Source organism: Oncorhynchus nerka, linkage group LG25 (genome assembly GCF_034236695.1).
Source record: "Oncorhynchus nerka isolate Pitt River linkage group LG25, Oner_Uvic_2.0, whole genome shotgun sequence".
Lineage (NCBI taxonomy): Eukaryota > Metazoa > Chordata > Actinopteri > Salmoniformes > Salmonidae > Oncorhynchus > Oncorhynchus nerka.
The window spans coordinates 47,868,920-47,895,027 of NC_088420.1; the positions used below are offsets into that span (position 1 = coordinate 47,868,920).

Here is a 26,108-nt window from a genome sequence, read left to right on the forward strand (position 1 = left end):
ACTCAATTAGTATTTGGTAGCATTGCTTATAAATGGCTTAACTTGGGTCAAACGTTTCGGGTAGCATTCCACAAGCTTCCCACAATAAGTTGGATGAATTTTGGCCCATTCCTCCTGACAGAGCTGGTGTAACTGAGTCAGGTTTGTAGGCCTCCTTGCTCACACAAGCTTTTTCAGTTCTGCCCACATTTTCTATAGGATTGAGGTCAGGGCTTTGTGATGGCCACTCCAATACCTTGACTTTGTTGTCCTTAAGCCATTTTACCACAACTTTGGAAGTATGCTTGGGGTCATTGTCTATTTGGAAGACCCATTTGCGACCAAGCTGCAACTTCCTGACTGATGTCTTGAGATGTTGCTTCAATATATTCACATACTTTCCCTTCCTCATGATGCCATCTATTTTGAAGTGCACCAGTCCCTCCTGCAGCAAAGCACCCCCACAACATGCATCTTCACAAGGTCCTTTGCTGTTGTTCTGGGATTGATTTGCACTTTTCGCTACAAAGTACATTCATCTCTAGGAGACAGAACGCATCTCCTTCCTGAGCGGTATGACAGCTGGGTGGTCCCATGGTGTTTCTACTTGCATACTATTGTTTGTACAGATGAACGTGGTACCTTCAGGCATTTGGAAATTGCTCCCAAGGATGAACCAGACTTGTGGAGGTCTACAATTTTTTTCTGAGGTCTTGGCTGATTTCTTTTGATTTTTCCATGATGTCAAGCAAAGAGGCACTGAGTTTGAAAGTAGGCCTTGAAATACATCCACAGGTACACCTCCAATTAACTCAAATTAGGTCAAATAGCCTATCAGAACCTTCTAAAGCCATTTTCTGGAATTTTCCGAGCTGTTTAAAGGCACAGTCAACTTAGTCTATGTAAACTTCTGACCCACTGGCATTGTGATACACTGAATTATAAATGAAATAATCTGTCTGTGAACAATTGTTGGAAAAATTACTTGTCATGAACAAAGTAGATGTCCTAACCAACTTGCCAAACTATAGTTTGTTAACAAGAAATGTGTGGAGTGGTTGAAAAACAAGTTTTAATGACTCCAACCTAGGTGTATACAGTTGAAGTTTACATACATCAACTGTATATTTAACCATGCAATGGGGACAATATAAACTAAGCAAAAAAATAAACGTCCCTTATCAGGACCCTGTCTTTCAAAGATAATTCATAAAAATCCAAACTTCAGATATTCATTGTAAACACTGTTTCCCATGCTTGTTCAATGAACCATAAACAATTAATGAGCATGCACCTGTGGAACGGTCGTTAAGACACTAACATCTTACAGACGGTAGGCAATTAAGGTCACAGTTATGAAAACGTAGGACACTAAAGAGGCCTTTCTACTGACTCTGAAAACACCAACAGAAAGATGCACAGGGTCCCTGCTCATCTGTGTGAACATGCCTTAGGCATGCTGCAAGGAAGCATGAGGACTGCAGATGTGGCCAGGGCAATAAATTGCAATATTTGTACTGTGAGATGAGATGTACTGTGAGATGAGTATGAGAAGTCTAAGACGGCACTACAGGGAGACAGGACAGACAACTGATCGTCCTCGCAGTGGCAGACCACATGTAACAACACCTGCACAGGATCGGTACATCTGAACATCACACCTGCAGGACAGGTACAGGATGGCAACAACAACTGCCCGAGTTACACCAGGAACGTACAATCCCTCCATCAGTGCTCAGACTGTCCGCAATAGGCTGAGAGAGGCTGCACTGAGGGCTTGTAGGCCTGTTGTAAGGCATCACTGGCAACAACGTCGCCTATGGGTACAAACCCACCGTCGTTGGACCAGACAGGATTGGCAAAAAGTGCTCTTCACTGACGAGTTGCAGGTTTTGTCTCACTAGGGGGGATGGTAGGATTTGGATTTATCGTCAAAGGAATGAGCGTTACACCGAGGGTCCGTCATAGTCTAGGGCGGTGTGTCACAGCATCATCGGACTGAGCCCGTTGTCATTGCAGGCAATCTCAACGCTGTGCGTTACAGGGAAGACATCCTCCTCCCTCATGTGGTACCCTTCCTGCAGGCTCATCCTGACATGACCCTCCAGCATGACAATGCCACCAGCCTTACTGCTCATTCTGTGCGTGATTTCCTGAAAGACAGGAATGTCAGTGTTCTGCCATGGCCAGCGAAGAGCCCGGATCTCAATCCCATTAAGCACGGCTGGGACCTGTTGGATCGGAGGGTGAGGGCTAGGGCCATTCCCCCCCCAGAAATTTCCGGGAACTTGCAGGTGCCTTGCTTGGTGGGCGAGTGGGGTAACATCTCACAACAGGAACTGGAAAATCTGGTGCAGTCCATGAAGAGGAGATTCACTGCAGTACTTAATGCAGCTGGTGGCCACACCAGATACTGACTGTTACTTTTGATTGTGACCCCCCCTTTGTTCAGGGACACATTATGCAATTTCTGTTCGTCACACATCTGTGGAACTTGCTCAGTTTGTCTCAGTTGTTGAATCTTCTGTTCATACAAATATTTACACATGTTAAGTTTGCTGAAAATAAACGCAGTTGACGGTGAGGACGTTTCCTTTTTTGTTGAGTTTACAAATGTCGAAGTCCATAACGTACCGTCTTGGTGGAATGACCTATTTGTAAAATTTATATTTTTGTTTAACACTTTGACCATAACCTTAAAGTATTAGGTATAAGCCATCAACCGTATTCACAAGTTAACAACACAAGGTCTGTGAATCACAAAGCGTTTTTTTGACAACCAACAGCTGGTGATGGTGCTGCTGTCTTTGACCACATCCACCACCAGGGTGCACTAGACTACTGACAGACAATGCCTGAAATTGGCTACAATTACTCTCAAAACTATATTTAATGAATTAATTGAGGATGTATGTATCAAATTCAGATGTAAATGTAAACGTTGTAGCCTCTGAGATCCTGCAGACCCTCTCCTCTAAATATTAAATACTATTCCTAGGAAGCTTTGATGGGAAATGGGAACTAGACCTCAGTAAGCTATTGGTTAAGACTTTTTGTTTGTTTCAAGAGGAACTAAATGTTCTGAGGAAGCAAGCATAAGAAAGCAATAATGAGGATGTGGATGTTATGAATGTTCTGCAAAGCAGTAAGCCTACACTAAACAACATCCACTGGGCGCAGACATCAATTTAATGTCATTGATTCAACCAGTGTGTGCCCAGTGGACAAACTCTGTTGATCTTGTTTTTGCACTAGATTTCCTTCACCATATTTTTCTTTCTCCTTTTAAGCTTTTTTATTCAGTGTTGACCAACATTGATTGGCCACACCTTCAGCATGATGTGCTGGCCAGAGAGCCACCAAGTGTCTGTGGTGTCAGTCTTGCTGTGCTGGTGCAGCCCTGACCCTGGGCTCAGAGTCTCTGGTGCAGCCCTGACCCTGGGCTCAGAGTCTCTGGTGCAGCCCTGACCCTGGGCTCAGAGTCTCTGGTGCAGCCCTGACCCTGGGCTCAGAGTCTCTGGTGCAGCAGGAGGCCTCCCAGACAGGGGCAGGCTGCTGCTTACATGGGAACTACAGTGACTGAGTGCACAGCTGCACAAAGGAGCAGGAGATGGAGAGCTCAGACTTTCCTCCTGCCTTCAAGGCAAAGCCCCTCATCCAGTGCAGCCCCATCTACAGCCTACCGCAGAGGATGCCCGAAGGTACACCTGATCTCAAATGGACCCCCACCCCGTCCTCTGCATTTGTGAGGATCTGAGAGGACAGGTGTAAGCAATAAGGGAATACAAAATAATGGAAACACTTGAGTAAATGAAGGAATCAAAATGTATTGAAAGCAGGTGCTTCCACACAGGTGTGGTTCCTGAGTGAATTAAGCTATTAACATTCCTTCATGCTTAGGGTCATGTATAAAAATGCTGGACAGGCCATTATTTTGGCTAGCATGGCTATGCCCCCATAAGATGATAACCCCATCTACAGGGCACGAGTGGTCACTGAATAGTTTGAGGAGCATGAAAACGATGTAACCAGATTTGAACTCAATTGAACACTTATGGGAGATTCTGGAGTGGCGCCTGAGACAGCGTTTTCCACCAACAAAACACCAAATTATGGAATTTCTTGTGGAAGAATGGTGTCGCATCCCTCCAATAGATTTCTATGCCACGGTGCATTGAAGCTGTTCTGGCTTGTGGTGGCCCAATGCCCTATTAATACACTATGTTGGTGCTTCCTTTATTTTGGCAGTTACCTGTATATAATGTACTTCATTGTAAGCCACACAGGTTATGATGACCTCTTATCTGTTTTAGGGGAAGCCCTTCATGTCCATGACTTCTCCATTGTGGGAGGGGAGTGGCTGGTGAGAAATGTGACGTACTGGCCACACTGCTACATGTGCTTTTCATAGGACCTGTCAGTCCGGTTCCTCTTCTGCTCTTGGCAGCCAAATCCAATACCTCAGTGCTCCTCTTGTATGCTGCAGTGGCGATTTTAGCATGTACATCTTGGTGGGGTAAACTCAAAAAAATATTTTTTTAGATTCATGCCAGCAAAGCCACTAAACAACACAACACTAAACAATACACTAATTACAATACATTAATAGCAGTGACAAACGGTGCCCACAAACTATTTTGTATTTGATTTAACCTTTTATTTAACTAGGCAAGTCAGTTAAGAACAAATTCTTATTTACAATGACGGCCTACCAAAAGGCCTCCAGCAGGGACGGGGGCTGGGATTAAAAATACAAATAAATTAAATAAAGAGAGAACACTACATAAAGAGAGACCTAACACAACAACACAGCATGGGAGCAACACAACATGGCAGCAGCACAAAACATGGTACAAACATTATTGGGCACAGACAACAGCACTAAGGGCAAGAAGGTAGAGACAACAATACATCACACAAAGCAAGTATAAACACCATGGAACCACGCAGCCGTCATACCGCTCAGGAAGGAGACGTGTTCTGTCTCCTAGAGATTAACGTACTTTGGTGTGAAAAGTGCAAATCAATTCCAGAACAACAGCAAAGGACCTTGTGAAGATGCTGGAGGAAACGGGTACAAAAATATCTATATCCACAGTAAAACGAGTCCTATATCGACATAACCTGAAAGGCCGCTCAGCAAGGAAGAAGCCACTGCTCAAAAACCGCCATTAAAAAATCCAGACTACAGTTTGCAACTGCACATGGAGACAAAGATTGTACTTATTGCAGAAAAAAAACTGTTTGGCCATAATGAACATCGTTATGTTTGGAGGAAAAAGGGGGAGGCTTGCAAGCTGAAGACACGATCTCAACTGTGAAGCACGGGGGTGGCAGTATCATGTTGTGGGGGTGCAGCTTGGTCGCAAATGGGTCTTCCAAATGGACAATGACCCCAAGCATACTTCCAAAGTTGTGGCAAAATGGCTTAAGGACAACAAAGTCAAGGTATTTTGGAGTGGCCATCACAAAGCCCTGATCTCAATCCTATAGAAAATGTGGGCAGAACTGAAAAAGCGTGTGTGAGCAAGGAGGCCTACAAACCTGACTCAGTTACACCAGCTCTGTCAGGAGAAATGGGCCAAAATTCACCCAACTTATTGTGGGAAGCTTGTGGAAGGCTACCCGAAACGTTTGACCCAAGTTAAGCCATTTATAAGCAATGCTACCAAATACTAATTGAGTGTATGTAAACATCTGGCCCACTGGGAATGTGATGAAAGAAATAAAAGCTGAAATAAATCATTCTCTACTATTATTCTGACATTTCACATTCTTAAAATAAAGTGGTGATACTAACTGACCTAAGACAGAGAATTTGTACTAGGTTTAAATGTCAGGAATAGGGAAAAACTGAGTTTAAATGTATTTGGCTAAGGTGTATGTAAACTTCCGACTTCAACGGTATGAAAGGGACCATATTTTAGGGTGAGGCACATGGGCTACTAACAGCCTACTACACAACATACACTTAGTATTACTTATCTACAGTATACATATCTCCCTGGCATATTACATCATTTATGCAGCAGCATACAAGACATTGTTGGACTCACCTTGTTGTGCTGTGCTCACTTGAAAAGGAAGGTGGTGCGGCGGTACTTGTGGGCAAATTTTGTCATCGAACTTTGTCATCAAAGCCTGGCATTCTCTGGTTTTATGGTGCTTTCAAGACAACTTAGAACTCAGAATAAAACAAGGTTGAATCATGACATCAGTGATCTTCAGGTCGGCACTCTAGAAGGAGGCCTGAGTTCCTGACTTGGAATTCCGAGTTGGTTGACTGTTCAAAAACACATTTTCCCAGTCGGAGCTAGTTGTCTTGAACTCACTTAAGTCTTAGTTTTCCAGTTCCAAGTTTTCAGTTGTTTTGAACGCCGCAGAAGTCATGCTGGATTGACAGCATGAATGTTTGTCCTTTTAAGCTTGGAAAAGAGACTCTTAAACTCAGACTTTTTGCACCTGAATGGAAGAAAGTCCCCATAGCAATGTTCCAACATCTAGTGGAAAGCCTTCCCAGAAGAGTGGAGGCTGTTATAGCATCAAAGGGGGACCAGCTCCATATTAATGCCAATGATTTTGGAATGAGATGTTCGACGAGCAGGTGTCCACATACTTTTGGTCAAGTAATGTATTTTTTGTAATTTATATGTCATGGTCATACTATGTCTACATCACACAAGCATCTCCCTGGTGGAATACATACACAATTGATTTTGTATTTCCTATTTCATGCACTCTTCATTTAATCTGGTCCTCCACTGAAGATCCAGAGACTGCATACCCCAGCCAAGACGTCATTTGGAAGAGGTTTGAGCAGGCCTTCATTTTGTCTTGGGGACTAGTCACCTACACTACTATATTCAAGCACGTACTATAAGGGCCTGAGCTGAGGTCATTGCTTCCAGATGTGAACAATACACACACACAGATGCATGTATATTTTTCGAGCCATGTTATGACTTTAGTTGTGACTACGTTGTTAGAATCATTCCAAACACAGAATAGATTGAGTTGACCAATCATTTTCAACTTGTAACCAAACTGCATTGTCACATAAAATACACTGTGTAATTCTTACATGTTTATTACTGATGCACAGACATACAAGCTGGATGGGAGCACACATGACAGTGCGACCTATCAAGACCTATCAGGACGAGACCAGGCAGTTTGTGCCAGAACACCCAGACTTCCTGGGAGCTCGGGTCCTCTTCACTGGGCACAGGTGACTATGTAGGTACATCGTTAGTCACAAGACTCCTCAAAATTGTCTAATCTCTTTTAGGGAAAAAATTATGATTTATATGAACTTCATTTATGAATTACTTTCATTACTAGATGTATTACTAAATAGGTATATGTTGTTGACGTGTCTGATGTTTTCTTCTGGTATTAGGTGGAAGACCCCTCTGGTACTTCAAGGAGGCTTTGTCTCTGCCAGGCGAGAGAAGAGTCAACCATCCCTACTTCCATGCAGGATAAACTGGTGAGCACATGAACCCTTACTCTTCATCTGAAGTGTTCATACTAAGTCTAAACTCATGTAATTACAGTATAAGCCAATAGATCCCTTGTAGTATTTTGTGTTGAGAATGAATTTTGTTCAGCACAGATGAGTGATTACTATCGTCTACATTGATGACATTGATTGACCTCACTGTCATTCGCAGATGAATACGGCACTGATATGAATGGGAGCCTGCTGGATGCTCTACTGTTCAACCCTGTCTTCCACCAGCCACAGCTTTTCCTTGCTGTGCCACCCAGTGGCCAAGGAGTTCTCTAGGAAGAGAGGGGTGGTGTTAAAGGTGTTGGAAGGGCCGCAGGGTTTCCCAAACTCTCACATAGAAACTCTCAAGGAACTGGCTATGAACTCCATCAGGTGAGGCCAAGCATCGTACAACATTGGTGGAATATCCTGGACTAGCTTAGTCACCTGCAACCATTTATGTCATGGTATGATAGAGTAAGAATTCTGACTAAATGTTTTCTATGTCTATGTTCCAGGTATAGCTCTGTCTCCACAGCTGAAGGAGAAAGTCTTGACCTTGTGGCAGAGAAAATAGGAAACATTTGTCTCAGAGAACTCACGATGGAGACCTGCTTGGGGAGAGGCCTGGGGCAGAGGAGTGGTCATTTGGACGCTGACTGTGACAGTGGCATCACCTCAGACCTTGAGCCTGTTGCTTGTGCCCCATAAGTGTTACCATATGAAGGGAAGGATATTTGGCATGGTGTTCCCAAATGACAAATGGACACAATTAGTACAAGGGAAAGGATTCAGTTGTTATTGAAACATTATTTCATATGAATACAGAGCTTCAGACAGTTTGGCAAATTATGTTTGAGAAGAAAAAGAGAACAAGCTCATATCGCCCTCCAGTGGATGTGGTTTGTATAACACTCCACAGTGCTGTCAGTTCCCACAAAATGGAGGCCCCTGACAAGAGTTGACAGGAGTGAAATTCACTAGTCAAATAGTCATGAAAGGACACTGTTTGTTTTCATACAAAGGCATTTGACAATTTTTTTTCTTCTGTTGCGGAAGATTGTATTTGCATTTTAATTGCGAATTCAGGGAGGCTCTATATGGTAATAGTGGCATAAGGTGCACTGTGTGAAAATGCTTACACTGTATAAACTGACTAGCTAGTCTTTGATTTATTTAATTGTATTGGAGGCCGATAATGTATTTAAGAAAGCAAACATGATTTTGTTATGGGATTTAATGGAGAACATGGTCATGTTTTTTCTTTTTCAGATTTAGTCTGGAAATGAGCTACAATTCATTCATTATACCTATTTTAACAAGGTACACACTTTAGCATTCTGATTAGGCACATACACATTATGAAAAATTAATGTAGAACAGTAGGCAGCCTTAAGCATGGACACACAATTCTCTATGAAGAGTTTTGATTGTATTTGGTAAGTAGTGAAAACATTGAGTAAATTGAAAGAAAACATCAGATTATTACTATTATACTTTCTTTGCTGTGATCAAATCATTTATTATTTCCATAGACAATAAATGTATCTCTCCAATAGTGCACGACCCTGTTAAACTTTATCGACTGCTGGTGTTGAACTGGGAGAAATAACTGTCATCTGGGATGTTAGTGTACACATTATCCAAGTACTTTTTCCTGGAAAGAGAAGAAAAAATGCATTTGGCATTTGATAGTGTATGTCATCTATTGATGGGCAGGTCAGCACGTTGTTGTTGATGATGTGTTCCGTCCATTAACTGTGCTAATCCTTTTGGTGACAGTTTCTTCTGCTCAATTTAATTCACAATTCAAAATAAAATGGCTGACATCAAGCATGTGAATGATACTGTACATGAATGAACTGAAAACAACAAACGGTGTACAAGTGTGTCCATGTGTCTAAACCTAATGCATGTGGAAAGCTTCTTACTGTTCACGGTGGGCCTCAGACAGCTGTGCATTGGCGCTATCCAGGGTGCGTCGGAGCTGCTTGTTAATGCGGGCCTGCCGTCTCTCCAGTAGTAGGGCGGTGCGAGCTGAGGTCACACAGAATCGGTCATGGTGGAGCTCCTCCTTCTGCTGCTCAGCCTGCACAACCAAACATGAAGAGAGAGTTTCATTCCATTCGATGCTTCTCGATGAGAAAAAATAAGAATTGGAATTTCATTTTCATTCCTGAATTGAACTGGAATTGATCCAAAACCTGGTCTGCATTCATGGTTGTTGCTATCCACCCCATTCCCTCTAGAAGTGTTAAATTGTCAAATGAAAATATCTTTGACTGCTCAACGCAGACATCCCAAAACAGGCAAAAGAGACAGACAGATAGATGTGGCAGATGTACACTCTTCTCCTCTATCCGTTGCTGATGGCAGTCGATGACGTGCTGCAGCTGCTCGTTTGTGAGGCCCTTGCAACTGTCAGCCCTGAGGTGGGGTAGACCCAGCACACTGATGCCCTGCTCCTGGCTCTTACTCAGCAGCTCCCCCTGAAGCTGATTTAGGATGTCTGTCCTGTTGTCCTCCTTCTCCTGCTGCCACTTTTTCCACTGCTTCTCTGCATTCTCTGCTGCCTACAAACAATGTCACACAGTAAACATATTTTGACAGAAGGATGTCCTATTCCACTACATACAAAAAACAGGAATGACCGCCACATGCTTACACTGTATAAACTGACCAGCTAGTCTTTGATTTATCTAATTGTGTTGGAGGCCCGATAATGTATTTAAGAAAGCAAACATGATTTGCTAACCTGGTTAGAGAAGGCTACACTACTACCAATCCTAATAACGCACCTTTTCCAGTTTGACAACCACACCTGGTTAAGCATCAGGTAAAGTATAATGACTCACCTTTGCCAGATTGAAATCCTTTGTAGCCAGGGCTGCAGATCTCCTCCTTTCTTCCTCGATCTTCTGGAGCTGAAGAGCTTGGATGTCCAGGTCCACTCTGTCCTGGTCATACTGCTGCTCTGCAATGGGGAGGCAGAGAGTGTTTGAGATGAGGCAGTGTGAATGTATGAGAGTCTAGCGACAGGCCAGTTTGTGTTGAGTTGTTTCCTACCTTCCAGTCTCTGCTGGTGTCGTGCTGTGGCCAGCTCATGTTGCTGCTGGACGGACCACTCTCTGAGCTGCTCCTGCTGCTTCTTCAGCCTCCCCTGGCTGTCTGGGTCCTCACCCACAAGCCCCGGCAGCATCTGGATCCCGTCCTGATTCATAACTTTGTCCGGGTTGTTTAAGTCATACTCACGCCGGCTACACCGCGGCTGGAAGTTCAGCCAGAAGTCCTCTATGGCTCCCTGCAGCAGACGCTCTTCCTTGAGTTGGCGTTGTTTAAGTAGACAGGCGGCCTTGTCGTTACACACCACTTCTGCAGCTAGAGGGCATGCATTCCACAGACATAGCCTATGACACTAGCTACTAAACTGAATTCCATTGAATCTCATGAATAGAAGCTTATAGAGCTCTATTATAGGCCTATCAATCATCACATTGAATTGAAACACCTTAGGCCTTTGTGTTTTTGCCAGATATAAAAACGTCTGCCCATACTGTATTTTATTGCACTTACCATATGCTTTTAGTGACACTGCCTCTTCTTTTTTCTTTCTTTCATTCACTTGGGATTCAAGAGCCACTTTATCTGTCAGTAAGAGAAAATTGTGACAAAATGGCTTTACAACTAACATGAATGGACAGATGTCACAGACGGTTACAAAGTTGCAGTAATTTACCCTAATTGTTCTAACTTTAGCATTGAAAATCCTATCTTGACGTTGCGTCTCTCTATTGCGCCTCCTCTCCAAACTATCCGCAGCAATGCGGTTCGAAAGAAATTATATATTGTACATTTTCCCGTACTGTCTCGCTGCAGTTAGAATCAAAGGACAATGGGCCGAAAGAACTCCGCCAACATATTCGTTGCTAGGATACCTTTCTTCCGGATACGTTCGGGTCTTCTGGGTCAGACTAGTAATTCTGCCAGCGACACGAATGACGTTTCCTTTGTATGGTAATGAATCAAATCAAATGTTATTTGTCACGTGCGCCAAATTCAACAGGTGTAGGTAGACCTTACAGCGAAATGCTTACTTACAAGCCCTTAACCAACAATGCAGTTTTAAGAAGAATACCAACAAAAAAAGTAACATAATTAAAGAGCAGCAGTAAAATAACAATAGCGAGGTTATATACAAGGGGCACAGGCAAAGAGTCAATGTGCGGGGGCACCGGTTAGTCGACGTAATTGAGGTAATATGTAGGTAGAGTTATTAAAGTGACTATACATAGATACGAGTAGCAGAAGTAAAGGGGGGGGCTAGACTTTGTGCTCTGGTATAGCTTACCATGAGGTACTTGAAATACTCAGTAGGGGGGCTAGACTTTGTGCTCTGGCATAGCTTACCATGAGGTACTTGAAATACTCAGTAGGGTCTCTACTGAGCAAATATGTTTTGTTTGAGGGGCCTGCTGCTGTTTTTCACTCTGCCCACAATGCAATATTTTTGGGGAACTGGCTCTATGCACACTCACTGCACTCTACCCACACATACTACACTGACACTCCAATACACACACATATGCTGCTGCTACTGTTTATACAATCTGATTGCCTTGTCACTGTTACTCCTATCGACATGTACATACTGTATTACCTCGTACTCCTTGTATATAGCCTTGTTTTGTCCTACTATTTCCTTTTCTATTTAGCACATTTTTCTTACTTTTTAACTCTGCATTTTTTTGGAAAGGGCTCATAAGTAAGCATTTCACGGTTAAGTCTACACCTGTTCTATTTGGCGCATGTGACCATTTTGTTTATTTGATTACATTGTAAAAGACTGTACATGGAATACATATTAACTTGAATACAACTCTTCTGTCTCAGCTTAAATGGGATGAGAAATACTCAGTAGGATCTCTACTAACCAAATACAGTTAGTTTTGGAAGGGGAGTTCCCTACATATCCAGCAGCACTTTGTTCTCCACTCTCTCCATAGGCCCCAATGCAATATACTGTACATGGGATACATATTGGCTTGTAGAGAACTTTTCTACACCTCTCAGCTAAAGTGGGGTGACAGTGTTTTTTTGCTACACAATGAAAGTCATTTTCATGGATCCATGGAATCCATTAAAGACTAAAAACAGTCATAACAAAATAGTTTTAGACTCATTTATTTATATACAGAATATTTGTAAAAGAAAACAGCACAGTTGTAGAGGAGGATCAGCCTGTGGCTATAGTAGTGGTGCCGGGCTGATAGACAAGCTACTCAATAGTTAACTGTCTTGGCTGGCTTGGTATCGGCCAGCTCCGCCTCCAGGAAGCGGAAGCGGCGGTGGCGACGCAGGACCTCAATGGCCTTCTGCTCTACGGAGGCAGGGACGATGCCCAGGTCCTCCAAGCCAGGAAGCCCTGGATACTTCATATCTGTGGTGTGGAACTAGAACAAACATATTAATGTCATCACACAAATCCATCATAAGACATTAGTGTAAAATAAAATAATTTACAAGGCTGTTCATGTTGCTTTTTCTTACCCGATCTACTTTGTCAGGAGTTGTCCAAGGCTCGAATGGGTTCATTGCAAAGAAACTTGCAACAAGACTGAAACCAGAGACAAAGGTAAGACATTTTTATTACAGTATCTGAAAGGATTGCATTTAAACAAACCAACCAAGCTTCCTTGCCACCTCAACTAAACAACAGCTTGGCACACACCTCTTTATCAGACAGCCTATACAGTACATTTTCTTCTGAGACTAATTGAGGTTACCATGCAGAACCAGCAGTAGGTGCATACTCACTGATAGAGAGGGCGTGGGAGTGGGTAGGGCACAAAGGGCCTGTGTGCCACAGCATATACATACTCCACCAGATCATGAAGGAGATAACGGTTAGGTCTGTGTGATGGAAAAACAAAATAAATCTAACAAGATGGCTGACAAACAGGTTGGTTGCTACTGACCTTTTAAAAATAATGTACTGCATGTGTGAGAATGAAATTGCCATTGCACATGTAACAGTATAACTTTAGACCGTCCCCTCGCCCATACTCGGGCGCGAACCAGGGACCCTCTGCACACATCAACAACAGTCACCTACGAAGCATTGTTACCCATCGCTCCACAAAAGCTGCGGCCCTTGCAGAGCAAGGGGAACTACTACTTCAAGGTCTCAGAGCAAGTGACGCCACCGATTGAAACGCTATTTAGCGCGGACCACCGCTAACTAGCTAGCTATTTCACATCCGTTACACACAATCTATTTTATTTTAGATTCAAGAAAAGTTCCATACTCTGGATGAGAACAAGATACAAACCAATGGCACACAAAGAGCAACTCATTAATGAGATGAACAATCGTTTATGACTTATACTAGGTTTACCTTATATTCATTGATAATGAACAGTTTCTAGTCAACGGATTGAATGTTACTTCATTCCCTGAACTGATTAATGCAATTGACACATCCCTAACAAAACAGACAAAAGTCAAGCCCATATCAAAGTCCTTACCCGACTAGTGCATATGTCTTGCCATTAGCATCAGGGTCTTTGATGGCGTTGATGATAGCCTTTGCCACATCCACCACCTGAGAAGAGCAGAAGCAGAGTGAGTCTGTTGAGTACACAGGGCTGACATAATGAGGACAGACACACTCACATGAACAGGCTGCTTCACGGTCTTCTTTCCCATGGAGATGAGAGGCACGGCACTCCCAAACCAACGCATGTCTGTGCAATGGGGGGGGGGGGACAAATTCAAAACAATGACTGAGAACTCATCCTGTTTTAAACGATAATAGCATTGCATGAAGACCAATTGGAGCTGTTAGATCACCTTAAACAAATCTTTATTTTGGCCACACTGCAAATTCAAGTGTTCAACCATGCAACAAACAGCTCCCTCCACAGTTGTCAGTCCTATACAGTCAACAAAGGCTGTGTAATTATGCTAACATGATCCCACAAATATTGACACTGTCTGCTTAGCATTCTGACAAGTCACAAATAAAAGATCATTTCACTTTTGAACAGTTTATACACTGAAATGAACTCTATGCTCTGCTAACTCACTGGCAAAATGGTTGAAGAATCTGTCTTCCCTTCCAAACATCTCAGCGGGCTTCATGATGATGGCATCAGGGAATTCTTCTCTCACAGCCATCTCACCTACTGCCTGCAAGGTAATATCACACATGACTTCATCATGACATATTAAACCAAAAGTCAAGCTTTACTGATTTTCACCCATCTGAATATTCATAATTGTTACGCATATCAGGCAAATAAATCCTAAAATGAACCTAAAATGAAATATGTTCAAATGACACAGAGTTCAACCATGCCCTGCATTGGCCAGTACCTTGTTCCTAAGGTATTTGGAGGGGCTGCGGATGTCAGCGTTGAGGTGAGATACGTGGATCAGCTTTGTGATGCCTGCCTCCCTGGTGGCCTTGGCAATCTGCTGAGGGATGCTCACATAGGTGTCCTCAAAGGGATAGTTCCTTTATACACAGAAAGAGGAAGAACAGAACACTGAGTACAGCCAAGTACATTAAACATTTTCCAAAAAGCTGTAAAATAAGTGTAGCACTGTTGAGGTCCTTTGCTCCACTAAGGAGTAAGACAAGCCTCACTGGTGTAGTTAAAAGTAGGGAGATTCATATATTGATGGAGTGACGGAGCAACTATTTATGTGAATGTTAATCACCAGTGGGTTCTTTTTTAGGAACAATGTATTTCTCTAAAATAATGTTCTGTGTTTAGTCAGTTGGACCATACTTCGTCTCCCACTCTCGTCCCACCAAGTTGATAACCACATTGGAGTGCACCAACGCCTCTCTGATAGAATCCTTGTTCCTGGCATCCCACTCCTGAAATAAAGTAAGATGAAGGGGAACATGAGGCATGGCATAACTTGGCATGAGAAAAAAAAACACTTAGCTAACAGATGACGAGATGAAGGGATTTCAAAATGAAATGGTTTGAGACGTCACACCTGATAAATAGCATTTCTCTCACCATAAAGATGATCTGGCCGAGATCCCCCATGGGTCTGAGGTACATGAGGTCATACTGGTCACACCGGTGAGGAATCACAATCTGAGAACCCATACGACCTGCAAAACCAGACAGGTCAACAAACACATAACTGCTCCATAGGAAACCCTTGTATGCAGTCACTACAGTGTATCCAAAAAGGATTAGCACATTACCAAACAAATGAAGGCATCCCTCACAATCACAGAAACATAAGACATAAGTAAAAGAAGACCAAGGAGCTGCTATGTCATTTGAAAGGTTATCATGTGAAGCCTTTGGGACAGATGATGGTGAAACTTACCCAGGCGGTTGACAACATATCTGCCCAGGAAGCCGGTGGCTCCGAAGACTGTGGCTGCTACCCCACTGGAGGAGGAGCGCCCCCCTTTCCCTCTGGGGATGACAGCATGGTGGACCTTCCTCTGCTGGACTGTCAAAGGGATGGCTGACAGCACCACAGGGGAGCAGGAACCTGCAGAGGGAGCAGTGCAGAGAACGCTGTAGTCAAATTGCCCAAATCAGAAATGGTCAACCAACCAAAAACATAGGCCTAGTTAGCGGTGTTGCATGGGATCACAAACAGATCTTATTTTTTTAAATGACCCCTTTTTCCCCCAAGAAATGTGTCATATCCAATTGGTAGTTAGTCTTGTCCCATCGCTGCAACTCCCCTACGGACTCGGAAGAGGCGAAGGTCAAGAGACATGCGTTCTCCGAAACACGACCCTGCCAAGCCGCGCTGCTTCTTGACACACTGCTCGCTTAACCCGGAAGCCAGCCGCACCAATGTGTCAGAGGAAACACCGTCCAGCTGGCGACCGAAGTCAGCTTGCCCGCCATAAGGAGTCTCGAGCGCGATGAGACAAGGAAATCCCGGCCGCCCAAAACCTCTCCTAACCTGGACGATGCTGGGCTGTCACACAGCCTGGGATTGAACCAGGATTTGTAGCCTCAAGCACTGCGATGTAGTGCCTTAGACCGCTGCGCTTCTCAGGAGGCCACAAACAGATATTTTAACTACTTTTGGGACACAACATCAGGAGTCTGTATTTGTTGGACTCCCTGAGTTGTGAATCCTTCTGGTGGGTGGCGACAGAAAACAACCCTACCAGAATATAGCTGGCTACACCCCCCCAAAAAAATCCTGTCAACAAAGGCATATGTATAATCTCTAGGAACTCTATTTACCAGATGTAAAGTGAAATGTGACCCTCACTATCAAATAAAAGTCTGAATACAACTTTTGTCCAAAATGCACCATATTCCTGCTATGTAGACAGTGGTAGGAAGTCAAATGCGTGGTTTAATGGCAGCCCGCTGTCTAACTCAACAGGAATATGATACACAGCTCAGGGAGCCCAACCAATAGACAGACTCCCGATGTTGTGTCCCAAAGCTACTTTTAACTAACCTTAGTATTGGTCACTGGGATACAACGAAGGTCCACTAAATAGGTACCACAGTAAACAGCAGACATAACCTGGCATGCATATTGACAACCACGGTCTGTCTACACGAACTAGCTAGGTAACGTTAGCTAGTTGGCTAACCAAATGGGGAAATTGGGAGATAACTAGCTAACTGTTTGGCCGTGGTGTTAATCCAGTGAAAGTGACGCAAATAACTTTATCAATTGGTCTTGACTGCCAAAATGGATATACAGGACTGTCAGGAGCATAGCTTTTTACTGGTTTACATATGACATGGTGCTAGAAACCAGATCGCTACCTAGTTCGTCGTATTCGTCCGCAAGAGTTAGCTAGCTAACCGGCTCCTGTTAGTTACCTAGCTAACTTAGCTAGGTCACAGCACAAACAGGGTCACAGATGGTTGCAATGTCGCTTAAAAACAATTATGTGTTCAGGATAAACATTATTGTTCCCACTTTCTCTCAACAGTGCAGCTACCAGTACATTTCTATAATATAAAATGGCATGTTTTGGTGTTACTCACTAGAAAACCTGGGAAGGACACTCGCAGGACGGCTAACGAGCACAGCAGCCGCCATGTTTCTTGCTACGGTATGACAGACCGGTCAAAAGCAAATCAACCGAAAAATTATATTCTGCGTTTTTCGTGGAGTTAATAGATTTCTGCATGTAGGTATGTATCTTGTTTGTACAGGTACCTTGTTTTATGTTTGTTTGAACATTGTATAATTAACGTGTTGACAATGTAACTGCCGGTCATTTGCTATAATGTAATCACTGTTTTGAAACGTTACCAGCCAGCCAGGGGCTGAAGATGGAAAATATCATAGTGATCCTATTAAATTACTAGTATTCCAATTCATAATGCTATGGAAATTAGCCTGTCGTCAAATATGGTGTAATATTAATAAATTCAATAAAAAAGATTGCTCATCGGGCATTCTTACTGATGTTGTAACATATTTTTGCTCTTGCAGTGCAGTGTTCTTCTGTGTTTATTAAGGTGACCAAACCGGTGTGATGATGATATAACTTGATCCGGTGGAATCGATACGAGCGTTCCGTAAGCCACGCCCCAGTGGGCAGGGCTAGGCACGTTCAAATCAAATCAAATCGTATTGGTCACATATACATGTTTAGCAGATGTTATTGCGGATGTAGCGAAATGCTTGTGCTTCTATGTCCGACAGTGCAGCAATATCTAACAAGTATTATCTAAAAATTCCACAACAAATACCGAATGCACACAAATCTAAGTCTAAGGACTGGTACACGTTTTAATATGATGAAAAGCCTCTCATTTTACAGTGGGTCCGCCATGGTTCTGTGTAGCCTAGTTTTGCTAATATATTTGAGACCAGTGTGTTGCAGTTAAATTCGTCTTTGATTTAATAAGTAAAATATATTTTGACTAGTAAACAGGGAAACAACGAGTCCCCGGGCATCGCTTACTAGGCTACCTAAATTATTGGGATCATCTGGTTACCACAAGTCTTACAATACATTGTGCCCGTTGACAAAACAGACCATGGAACGCCTTTTCCCAATAAAGTCCGCGGTGCGTCTGTGTAAATTACGTGATTAAAATGGAGACAGTTTTATAGCAGTAAATGTCATCTATTAATTTACTCATATAGTATTTCTAAGTAGAAGCCATATGAGCCAGGGAAACTAATTGTTCTCACTTTATGATAGAACAATCAGATTTGTCTGTCTGACTTTTGGGATTCTTTACCGGAATTAATGGAATTTTCTTGTGATCACGACAAAACTACCTAAATGAGCTAAAATAGAGATATAATTTAATTGTGTTTCATTGAAACGATGGGCCTGGCTGAGCATAGAACATTCCGTTTTCTGCCTAAGTGTGGCGCTGTTTACCGCAAATATCTGGATTATCTTGTGACCGGAACAAAGCGATTCATTTTACTGAACTAGAGACTGAAATAAATGGTGTTTCTTAATATAAAACAAATAATAAACAGGACATTTAATGATATCTGAATTGACTCAGAAAAGTAACATAAGAAGGCTTACAGTGTCACAGCTAGGTCAAACAGGTGTGCCTGAGGCTCTTGGACTGCTACTAGCCTGTTGTTTCCTACACTGGTTCTTTCTCCCCCTCAAGTCACTGACCCCACACAGACATAAACTTGCATTCCATTACTTACCATGACATATTTATGAAAAGCCATCTTTCCAGCTGACCAGGGCTCAGGTCAAAACTCGTGCCCTTTGGGACCCATTGCCTGTTGTATTCATTATGAATCCCCATTAGCTGCTGCCAACAATTAAAACGTTACATTTCATATTTCTGTATTTTGAAAGTTACATATCTTGATGGCTAACAATCAAAACATTCTGGGACTATGTCAACAATAGACTAATGAAACGAATACCAAAATATAGTTTTGGGGTGGAATTTTCCTATAAGTATGTGCGCTCAGGCCACTACTCTCAAACACAAAATCCATGTGTATGTGTGTATGTGTGTGTCGCTGCACAGTCTCCGCTGTTCCATAAGGTCTATTTTTATCTGACTTACTGCTTGCATGACTTACTTGATGTTGAATAGAGTTCCATGTTGCAGTAGTGTAAAGTACGTAAAAAATACTTTAAATCAAATCAAACTTTATTTGTCACAAGTGCAGAATACAACAAGTGTAGACCTTACCATAAAATGCTTACTTACATACAAGCCCTTAACCAACTTTGCAGTTCAAGAAGAAAATATTTACCAAATAAACTAAAGTAAAAAAATTATAAAAAGTAACACAATAACATAACAATAACGAGGCTATATACAGGGGGTACATGTACCGCAGGCGTTGTGCAGGGGTACAGGTTAGAGGTCATTTGTATCTGTAGGTAGGGGTGAAGTGACTATGCATAGATAATTAACCGTGAGTAGCAGCAGTGTAACAGCTATTTGGAGGGGTCAATGTAAATAGTCCGGGTGGCCATTTGATGAATTGTTCTTCAGTCTTATGGCTTGGGGGTACAAGCTGTCTAGGAGCCTTTTGGTCCTAGACTTGGCGCTCTTGTACCGCTTGCCGTGCGGGAGCAGAGTGAACAGTCTATAACTTGGATGACTGGAGTCTCTGACAATTTTATTTGCTTTCCTCTGACACGGCCTATTATATAGGTCCTGGATGGCAGGAAGCTTGGCCCAGTGATGTACTGGTCCGTACGCACAACCGTCTGTTGTGCCTTACAGTCAGATGCCGAGCAGTTGCCATACCAGGTGGTGATGCAACCGGTCAGGATGCTCTCGATGGTGCAACTGTAGAACTTTTTGAGGATCTGGGGACCCATGCCAAATCTTTTCAGTCTCCTGAGGGGGAAAAGGTTTTGTTGTGCCCTCTTCACGACTGTCTTGGTGTGTTTGGACCATGATAGATCATTGGTGATGTGGACACCAAGAAACTTAAAACTCTCGACCCGCTCCACTACAGCCCTGTTGATGTTAATAGGGGCCCTGCTCAGCCCGCCTTTTCCTGTAGTCCACAATCAGCTCCTTTGTCTTGCTCACATTGAGGGAGACGTTGTTGTCCTGGCACCACATTGCCAGTTCTCTGACCTCCTCCCTATAGGCTGTCTCATGGGTGTCACATTCATGACACCCAGGTGAAAATAGCAAAACCAACTGGGAACTATATTAATTTGGGGAGGTCAAAACACATATGAACATAACTTTCATGGACGTTTAGCTAGCATGCTGCTGTTAGCTAATTTGTCCTGGGAGATAAACATTGGGTTATTTTACCTGAAATGGATAAGGTCTTTTTTTTTGCTGGAACTTTGAAGGATTTTGACCTATTTTGATTAAAACAAAATCGTGTGTTCTCTACTCCGACAATTCATCCATAGATAAAAGGGGAAACCTAGATAGTTCTTTGATTATTCTCGCCTCGTTCGTTCTTCTTCTGTTGATTTTATATGGAGGTTGGCAACCAACTTTAAAGTGCATTACAGCCACCAACTGGACTAAAGTGTGGACCTCATTCATCTTCTTCTTATTTGAGATTTGGTTCGTGGATCGCATCCACCTTTTAAGGGAAATACACCGCCATCTATTGTACTGGAGTATGATGCCAGTCACTGCCTACCTACATTACATTCTCTTCATTAGTCCTGTTCCTCTAAGAAAGGGAAATAGAGCCCTAGACACCACGTCCATCTCCTTTCCTCCCCCCACTACACCACCCAAACCCCAACCCCATCCGGTCTGTCGAACCCTTTCACACAATCTCTCCCTATCTACATCATGCAGTTCACAAAATATCAACACATGCTCCACCGTTTCCTCCAGTAAACACTCATCACACAGATCTGCTTCCACCTCTTACCTACTCTAACATTGAAATCTGGGATATACACCCCTGCCCCCACCCTACCACTGACCGGATTCTTTCAAACATCTGTATATATCCTTTAAAACAAATTAAACCAATTATCTATATATATCTCCACACCCCGTCTCACCTGATCGAACAGGAAGTCCATGATACAGTTATACAGACATCCCCCAATGCCTAATGTACTCAACTTGACCAACAACCCTTCCCTCCATATGGTATCGTAAGCTTTCTCAATGACAAAACATGTTCATCTTTCAATCACCCATGTGGGTATATGTTCATAAATAACCAATGAGTAGATGGGAGAGGCGGGACTTGCAGCTAGTCATTTATATGAAATAGGCCTCACAATGGGCCTCAGGTACTCGTCACGGTAGTTCTGTGAATTCAAATGACCATCGATAAAATGCAATTGTGTTCGCTGTCCATAGTTTATGCCTGCTCATACCATAACCCCACCGCCACCATGGGGCGCTTTGTTCACAACGTTGACATCAGCAAACCGCTCGCCCACACGACGCCATACATGTGATCTGCAGTTGTGAGGCTGGTTGGACATATTGCCTTATTCTCTAAAACGAAGTTGGAGGTGGTTTATGGTAGAGAAATTAACATTAAATTAACTGTAAATTACCTGGTGGACATTCCTGCAGTCAGCATACCAATTGCACGCTCGTTCAAAACTTGAGACAGCTGTGGCATTGTTTTGTGTGACAAATCTGCACATTTTAGAGGGGCCTTTTATTGTCCCCCGTAAAGGTGCACCTGTGTAATGATCATGCTGTTTGATCAGCTTCTTGATATTCCACACCTGTCAGGTGGATGTATTCAAATGAGAAATGCTCACTAACAGGGATGTAAACACATTTATGCACAACATTTGAGAGAAATAAGCTTTTTATGCATATGGAACATTTCTGGGATCTTTTATTTCAGCTCATGAAACATGGGACTGTGACACTTAGTCACACAAATAAAGATTGAAGAGTAACAGGATTGAACAAGAATATGAGTGGAAAGTGAGTCATTTCATGTTATGTTTACATTTTTGTTCGGTGTATGTGTACATTTATTTTGCAAAGCTCACGCACTAGGCACAGGCCCTTTGGTCAGCAATTACACTGTTATTTCTCTGCAAGTAAACTAGCATATGATTATGTGTAATGGACTGGGTTTACATGGCATAAGTCTTCTAATTATACAAGACCTACAGTTTGGTTATTATTTGTGTGTGAATAATTAAGATCAAAGACTGAGGCATACAAGTTGAAGCAACTATTTTATTTCACAATAAAAATGACTCACTTTTCCACTTATATTCTTGTTCAACCCTGTTACTCTTCAATCTGTATTTGTGTGACTAAGTGTCACAGTCAATTCATTCAGTTGTATATACTGTTGAGATACAGACAGATTATGGTGACTCTCCCTGTATGCTTGTGTAGCTCGTTCATTTATCAGATGCAAGTGAAATGACAGCATACATTTCACAAAACACTGTACTCTGGCCTTACAAAGATATTATGTCACCAATACAACGATTTTGTGTATGTTCTATTCCTTGCCATTACATTGACTTATAGAAACTGCCATGGGATAACACAAAATGATTCTACTCCCGAGCTGAATATTTCCTGGCAAGCAATATCAAGAATCACATCATTCTCATCTGATTACTTTTACATGAAGAATCGTAGTCTTTTATCCCAAGTACATACAGAGGTAACCTGGTCCCCAGGCTCGAATTGCTGGCATCTCAACAGAGAGAGCAGACGGCTGGTGGGTGAGATAAATACAGAGGTAAAGTGCAAGGATTCTAATACTGCAAGGCACACACTATTAATAGGATTGTCTCTGTCTAATAGTAAAAACAATTCCAAACACAAACATAATCGAGTACAAAATGTTTCTTTTTTTCATACATAGACAATACAAGTAAAACCTTGTCTACACTTTACAATAACCTGTAACATACTCCATACATTCTTATCTGCATTACATACATTAACCATCAGAGCAGGTATGTACAGGGAAAACAAGCCATTACAAACATACCCTCTATGTCTGGATAAATGTACATAAACAATCCTCCGCATAATCACCATGATAATAATGTAATATCGAGCTAATCTTATTATTCAATCTAATAAAGATGCCGGTCATAAAGGTTTGAATAGCACATTTTGTCTTCCAGGGCACAACTAAGCTGAAAGATCAGCAGTGACAAAAATGTCTCAGCCTTTATTGCACACACTCCTTCAGAAACGAATAGCCATTTTGTTGAATGTAAAACCATTTAAAAGGAAGATATGTTTTTTTTGTTTGTTTGTTGTTTAAGCCATGCAAAATATTGCACAACACAGCAGCTTTGGTTTGGAATATCTACGCAAAAAAAAGTACAGTAGTAAAAGATGAACCTAAAATAGAAATAATACATTGTAAGAAGTAAATGTACAAAGGGTAACACTAGGTGGGACTGAGGATTGTGGTCTTGGATACAAAGGGGACACATAAAAGTGTAACGCTGTCGTGCGTGCCAGGGTATTCCACATCTGTCACTTCAACTGATCCTGTCTCTGAGCCTCTTTTATACAGTAAAATGGAACATCAACAATAACCTTTGTTTCAGTCAGGATTGGTAGCTTGCCAAACTCTCAATATTTGCTCTCCTCCATGACAAGTAGACAATGCAGAGTTTCCCAAACTTGGTCCCCGGGAACCCAAGGGGTGCACGTTTTGGTTGTTTTCCCCTAGCACTACACAGCCGATTCAATTAATCAGCTAATCATCAAGCTTTGATCATCTGAATCAGCTGTGTAGTGTTAAGGCAAAAAAAAAAAAAAAACGTGCTCCTCTTAAGAGTTTGGGAAACCCTGAGCGAAGGGGACTTTATTAAACATATTGAATGCGTGTCATAGACTACAGGAATGTTACAAAACAGGAGATCCCCTAGACATGACCACAGTATTCATTATCCACTTTGCCTCTTTGAGGATGTTAAAGTCCATAACGCCTAGTGCTGCCTGCCTGTGCTGCTACATGATAGGGGGCAGACACTGGGACGACTTCTGGCACTCTCCGTCGGTGCCCACATCTAGCTGAGGCTTGATGATGATGTGCACGGGCCTTTCCACGCTTGCCTCGTGATTGGTGTCCCTGTTGACCTTGGCCACGCCCTCACACAACTGCTCCTCTGCTGACGCTCCAATGGGACAAAGTCGCTCAGCGGTCACCATCTTGCCCCCTGCCTTGGCGGAGAGGTCCCTCTTCAGCTTATTGTTGCTATCGGACCCGATCTTCTCAGCTGCGATGTAAAATGGGAGGACATGGTGTTTCACACATACAAAATGATGTGGTTTAATCCATAAATTGATCTGACACATTGTGAAGATTGCTTTTAGAGAAAAAAGCAAGCGAGAGGCCTGGTCTTACCTGTCCTGTTAGTGACTACTTTGCGGTAAGTGGCCTTGTAGTTGTTTTCTGTGCTGCTCATGCTTTCACTGGGCTTCCTCATCATGGGTCGTGTTTTGGGCCTGAGCTTGTTGAGATGGGCCTCCTGGATCCACTCATGCTGCATCGCCTCATCTGGTGTCATACGCTTGGTTGGATCCCACCTAGATAGCACAGGAATACACAGTGAGTGTGGGTGGAGAAGATGGAGCAAACTACCAGAAATCTCATGACAACAGTAACACTGCTATTCACGACGGTGTGTTGGTGTTGACATACATGAGGCAGCGTCGAAGGAAGTCCAGGAACAGAGGATCGTTGGTTTTCAACACACTGGCCAGGTCTTTGGAATTGGGTCGTCTCTTCTTCCCTTTGCTGTTTGTGATGTTTCTGGGGTTTCCTTTAGAGTCTGCAACAAGTCATCAAACACGCCAGTTAGAGACTTACCAAACCTCATGCTTCAAACACAATTCAGAGATTCGTCGAATTAATCCTAGACATAATCCTTTGTTAAAATGTTTTATTGCTTGCATTGTCTATACGGCTACGTTTAAACAGGAAGCCCAATTCAGATTTTTCTTCTCACTAATTGGGTTTTTGACCAATCAGATTTGAAAAGATCTGATGTGATTTGTCAAAAGACCAATTAGTGGAAAAAATATCAGAATTAGGCCGCCTATCTAAACGCAGCCTACCTTATATATCCGAGCTAAAAAACACATTTTTACTGTACAAACCACAGAAAGTTCTTACCGAAAAATAATCTTTTCCTTGATGCTGTCTGCACAAAATCAGTGGGAGGCATACCGAATACCTAAGAAATAAAATAACAGAAGGTTCTTGAATGGTGATGGATAAATGGATTGCTAAAAACTGTGTGTCTGCAGGTGGCTGGTTGTGTACCTCCATGATGCAGGCGATCTGCTCCACCTCGCTCTCCCCAGGGAAGAGCGGGAAGCCGGTGTAGAGCTCAGCCATGATGCAGCCCAGGCTCCACATGTCGATGGCCATGCTGTAGGGGTGGCCCAGAATCACCTCTGGGGAGCGGTAGAAACGACTCTGGATGTAGGTGTAGACTACAATGAGAAGGAGAAGAAGAGGGAGAGAACAGTGTTTATGTTCAAATTTGCCTACTGTATATGAGTGCGGTGGCTTTGGAGCTTTAAATATCAGACTTATACCAAGTGTAACAGGTATTTCAATCAGGTGAGACACTCACCTCTCTGCTGCTCATAACAGCTGGACCCAAAGTCCACCACCTTGATATTTCCTTGTCCTTTCTGTGACAGAAGGATGTTTTCCTTTTGTGGAAAAGAGAAGCAACGTTCATTTTCCACGTAA

The 26,108-nt window shown here is 42.7% G+C and overlaps 3 protein-coding genes and 1 pseudogene across 6 annotated transcripts in view; 1 reads left to right on the forward strand and 3 right to left on the reverse strand.

Annotated features, from left to right (window-relative positions):
* Positions 1-6,425: 6,425 nt before the first annotated feature.
* On the forward strand, positions 6,426-8,804 carry LOC135564548 (adenosine deaminase 2-A-like; annotated as a pseudogene).
* Positions 8,274-12,472, reverse strand: LOC115108974 (RIB43A-like with coiled-coils protein 2). Its single transcript, XM_029633522.2, has 8 exons — positions 12,438-12,472; positions 11,407-11,429; positions 11,045-11,116; positions 10,538-10,849; positions 10,327-10,445; positions 9,817-10,044; positions 9,403-9,560; positions 8,274-9,128 (listed from the first exon to the last, which is right to left on the reverse strand). Exons 1-8 carry the CDS (start codon positions 12,470-12,472, stop codon positions 9,050-9,052), a joined length of 1,026 nt encoding a protein of 341 aa, XP_029489382.2. The 3' UTR covers positions 8,274-9,049.
* A 164-nt stretch (positions 12,473-12,636) lies between these two features.
* ndufa9a (NADH:ubiquinone oxidoreductase subunit A9a) lies at positions 12,637-17,585 on the reverse strand. The gene is made up of 11 exons (XM_029634682.1): positions 17,480-17,585; positions 15,828-15,998; positions 15,506-15,603; positions 15,266-15,357; positions 14,847-14,988; positions 14,558-14,660; positions 14,145-14,215; positions 13,997-14,073; positions 13,286-13,381; positions 13,019-13,085; positions 12,637-12,921 (listed from the first exon to the last, which is right to left on the reverse strand). Exons 1-11 carry the CDS (start codon positions 17,532-17,534, stop codon positions 12,751-12,753), a joined length of 1,143 nt encoding a protein of 380 aa, XP_029490542.1. The 5' UTR covers positions 17,535-17,585; the 3' UTR covers positions 12,637-12,750.
* A 4,992-nt stretch (positions 17,586-22,577) lies between these two features.
* The window catches only part of dyrk4 (dual-specificity tyrosine-(Y)-phosphorylation regulated kinase 4), a 37,892-nt gene continuing 34,361 nt past the window's right edge, over positions 22,578-26,108 (reverse strand). For all 4 annotated transcript variants that reach the window (XM_029634684.2, XM_029634683.2, XM_029634686.2 and 1 more), the window contains 6 exons: positions 25,987-26,068; positions 25,671-25,843; positions 25,521-25,581; positions 25,047-25,176; positions 24,750-24,931; positions 22,578-24,621 (listed from right to left, as the gene is read on the reverse strand). In XM_029634684.2, coding sequence (XP_029490544.1) covers positions 24,353-24,621; positions 24,750-24,931; positions 25,047-25,176; positions 25,521-25,581; positions 25,671-25,843; positions 25,987-26,068 — 897 coding nt within the window. In that variant the 3' untranslated portion in view covers positions 22,578-24,352. The remainder of the gene's footprint in view (positions 24,622-24,749; positions 24,932-25,046; positions 25,177-25,520; positions 25,582-25,670; positions 25,844-25,986; positions 26,069-26,108) is intronic.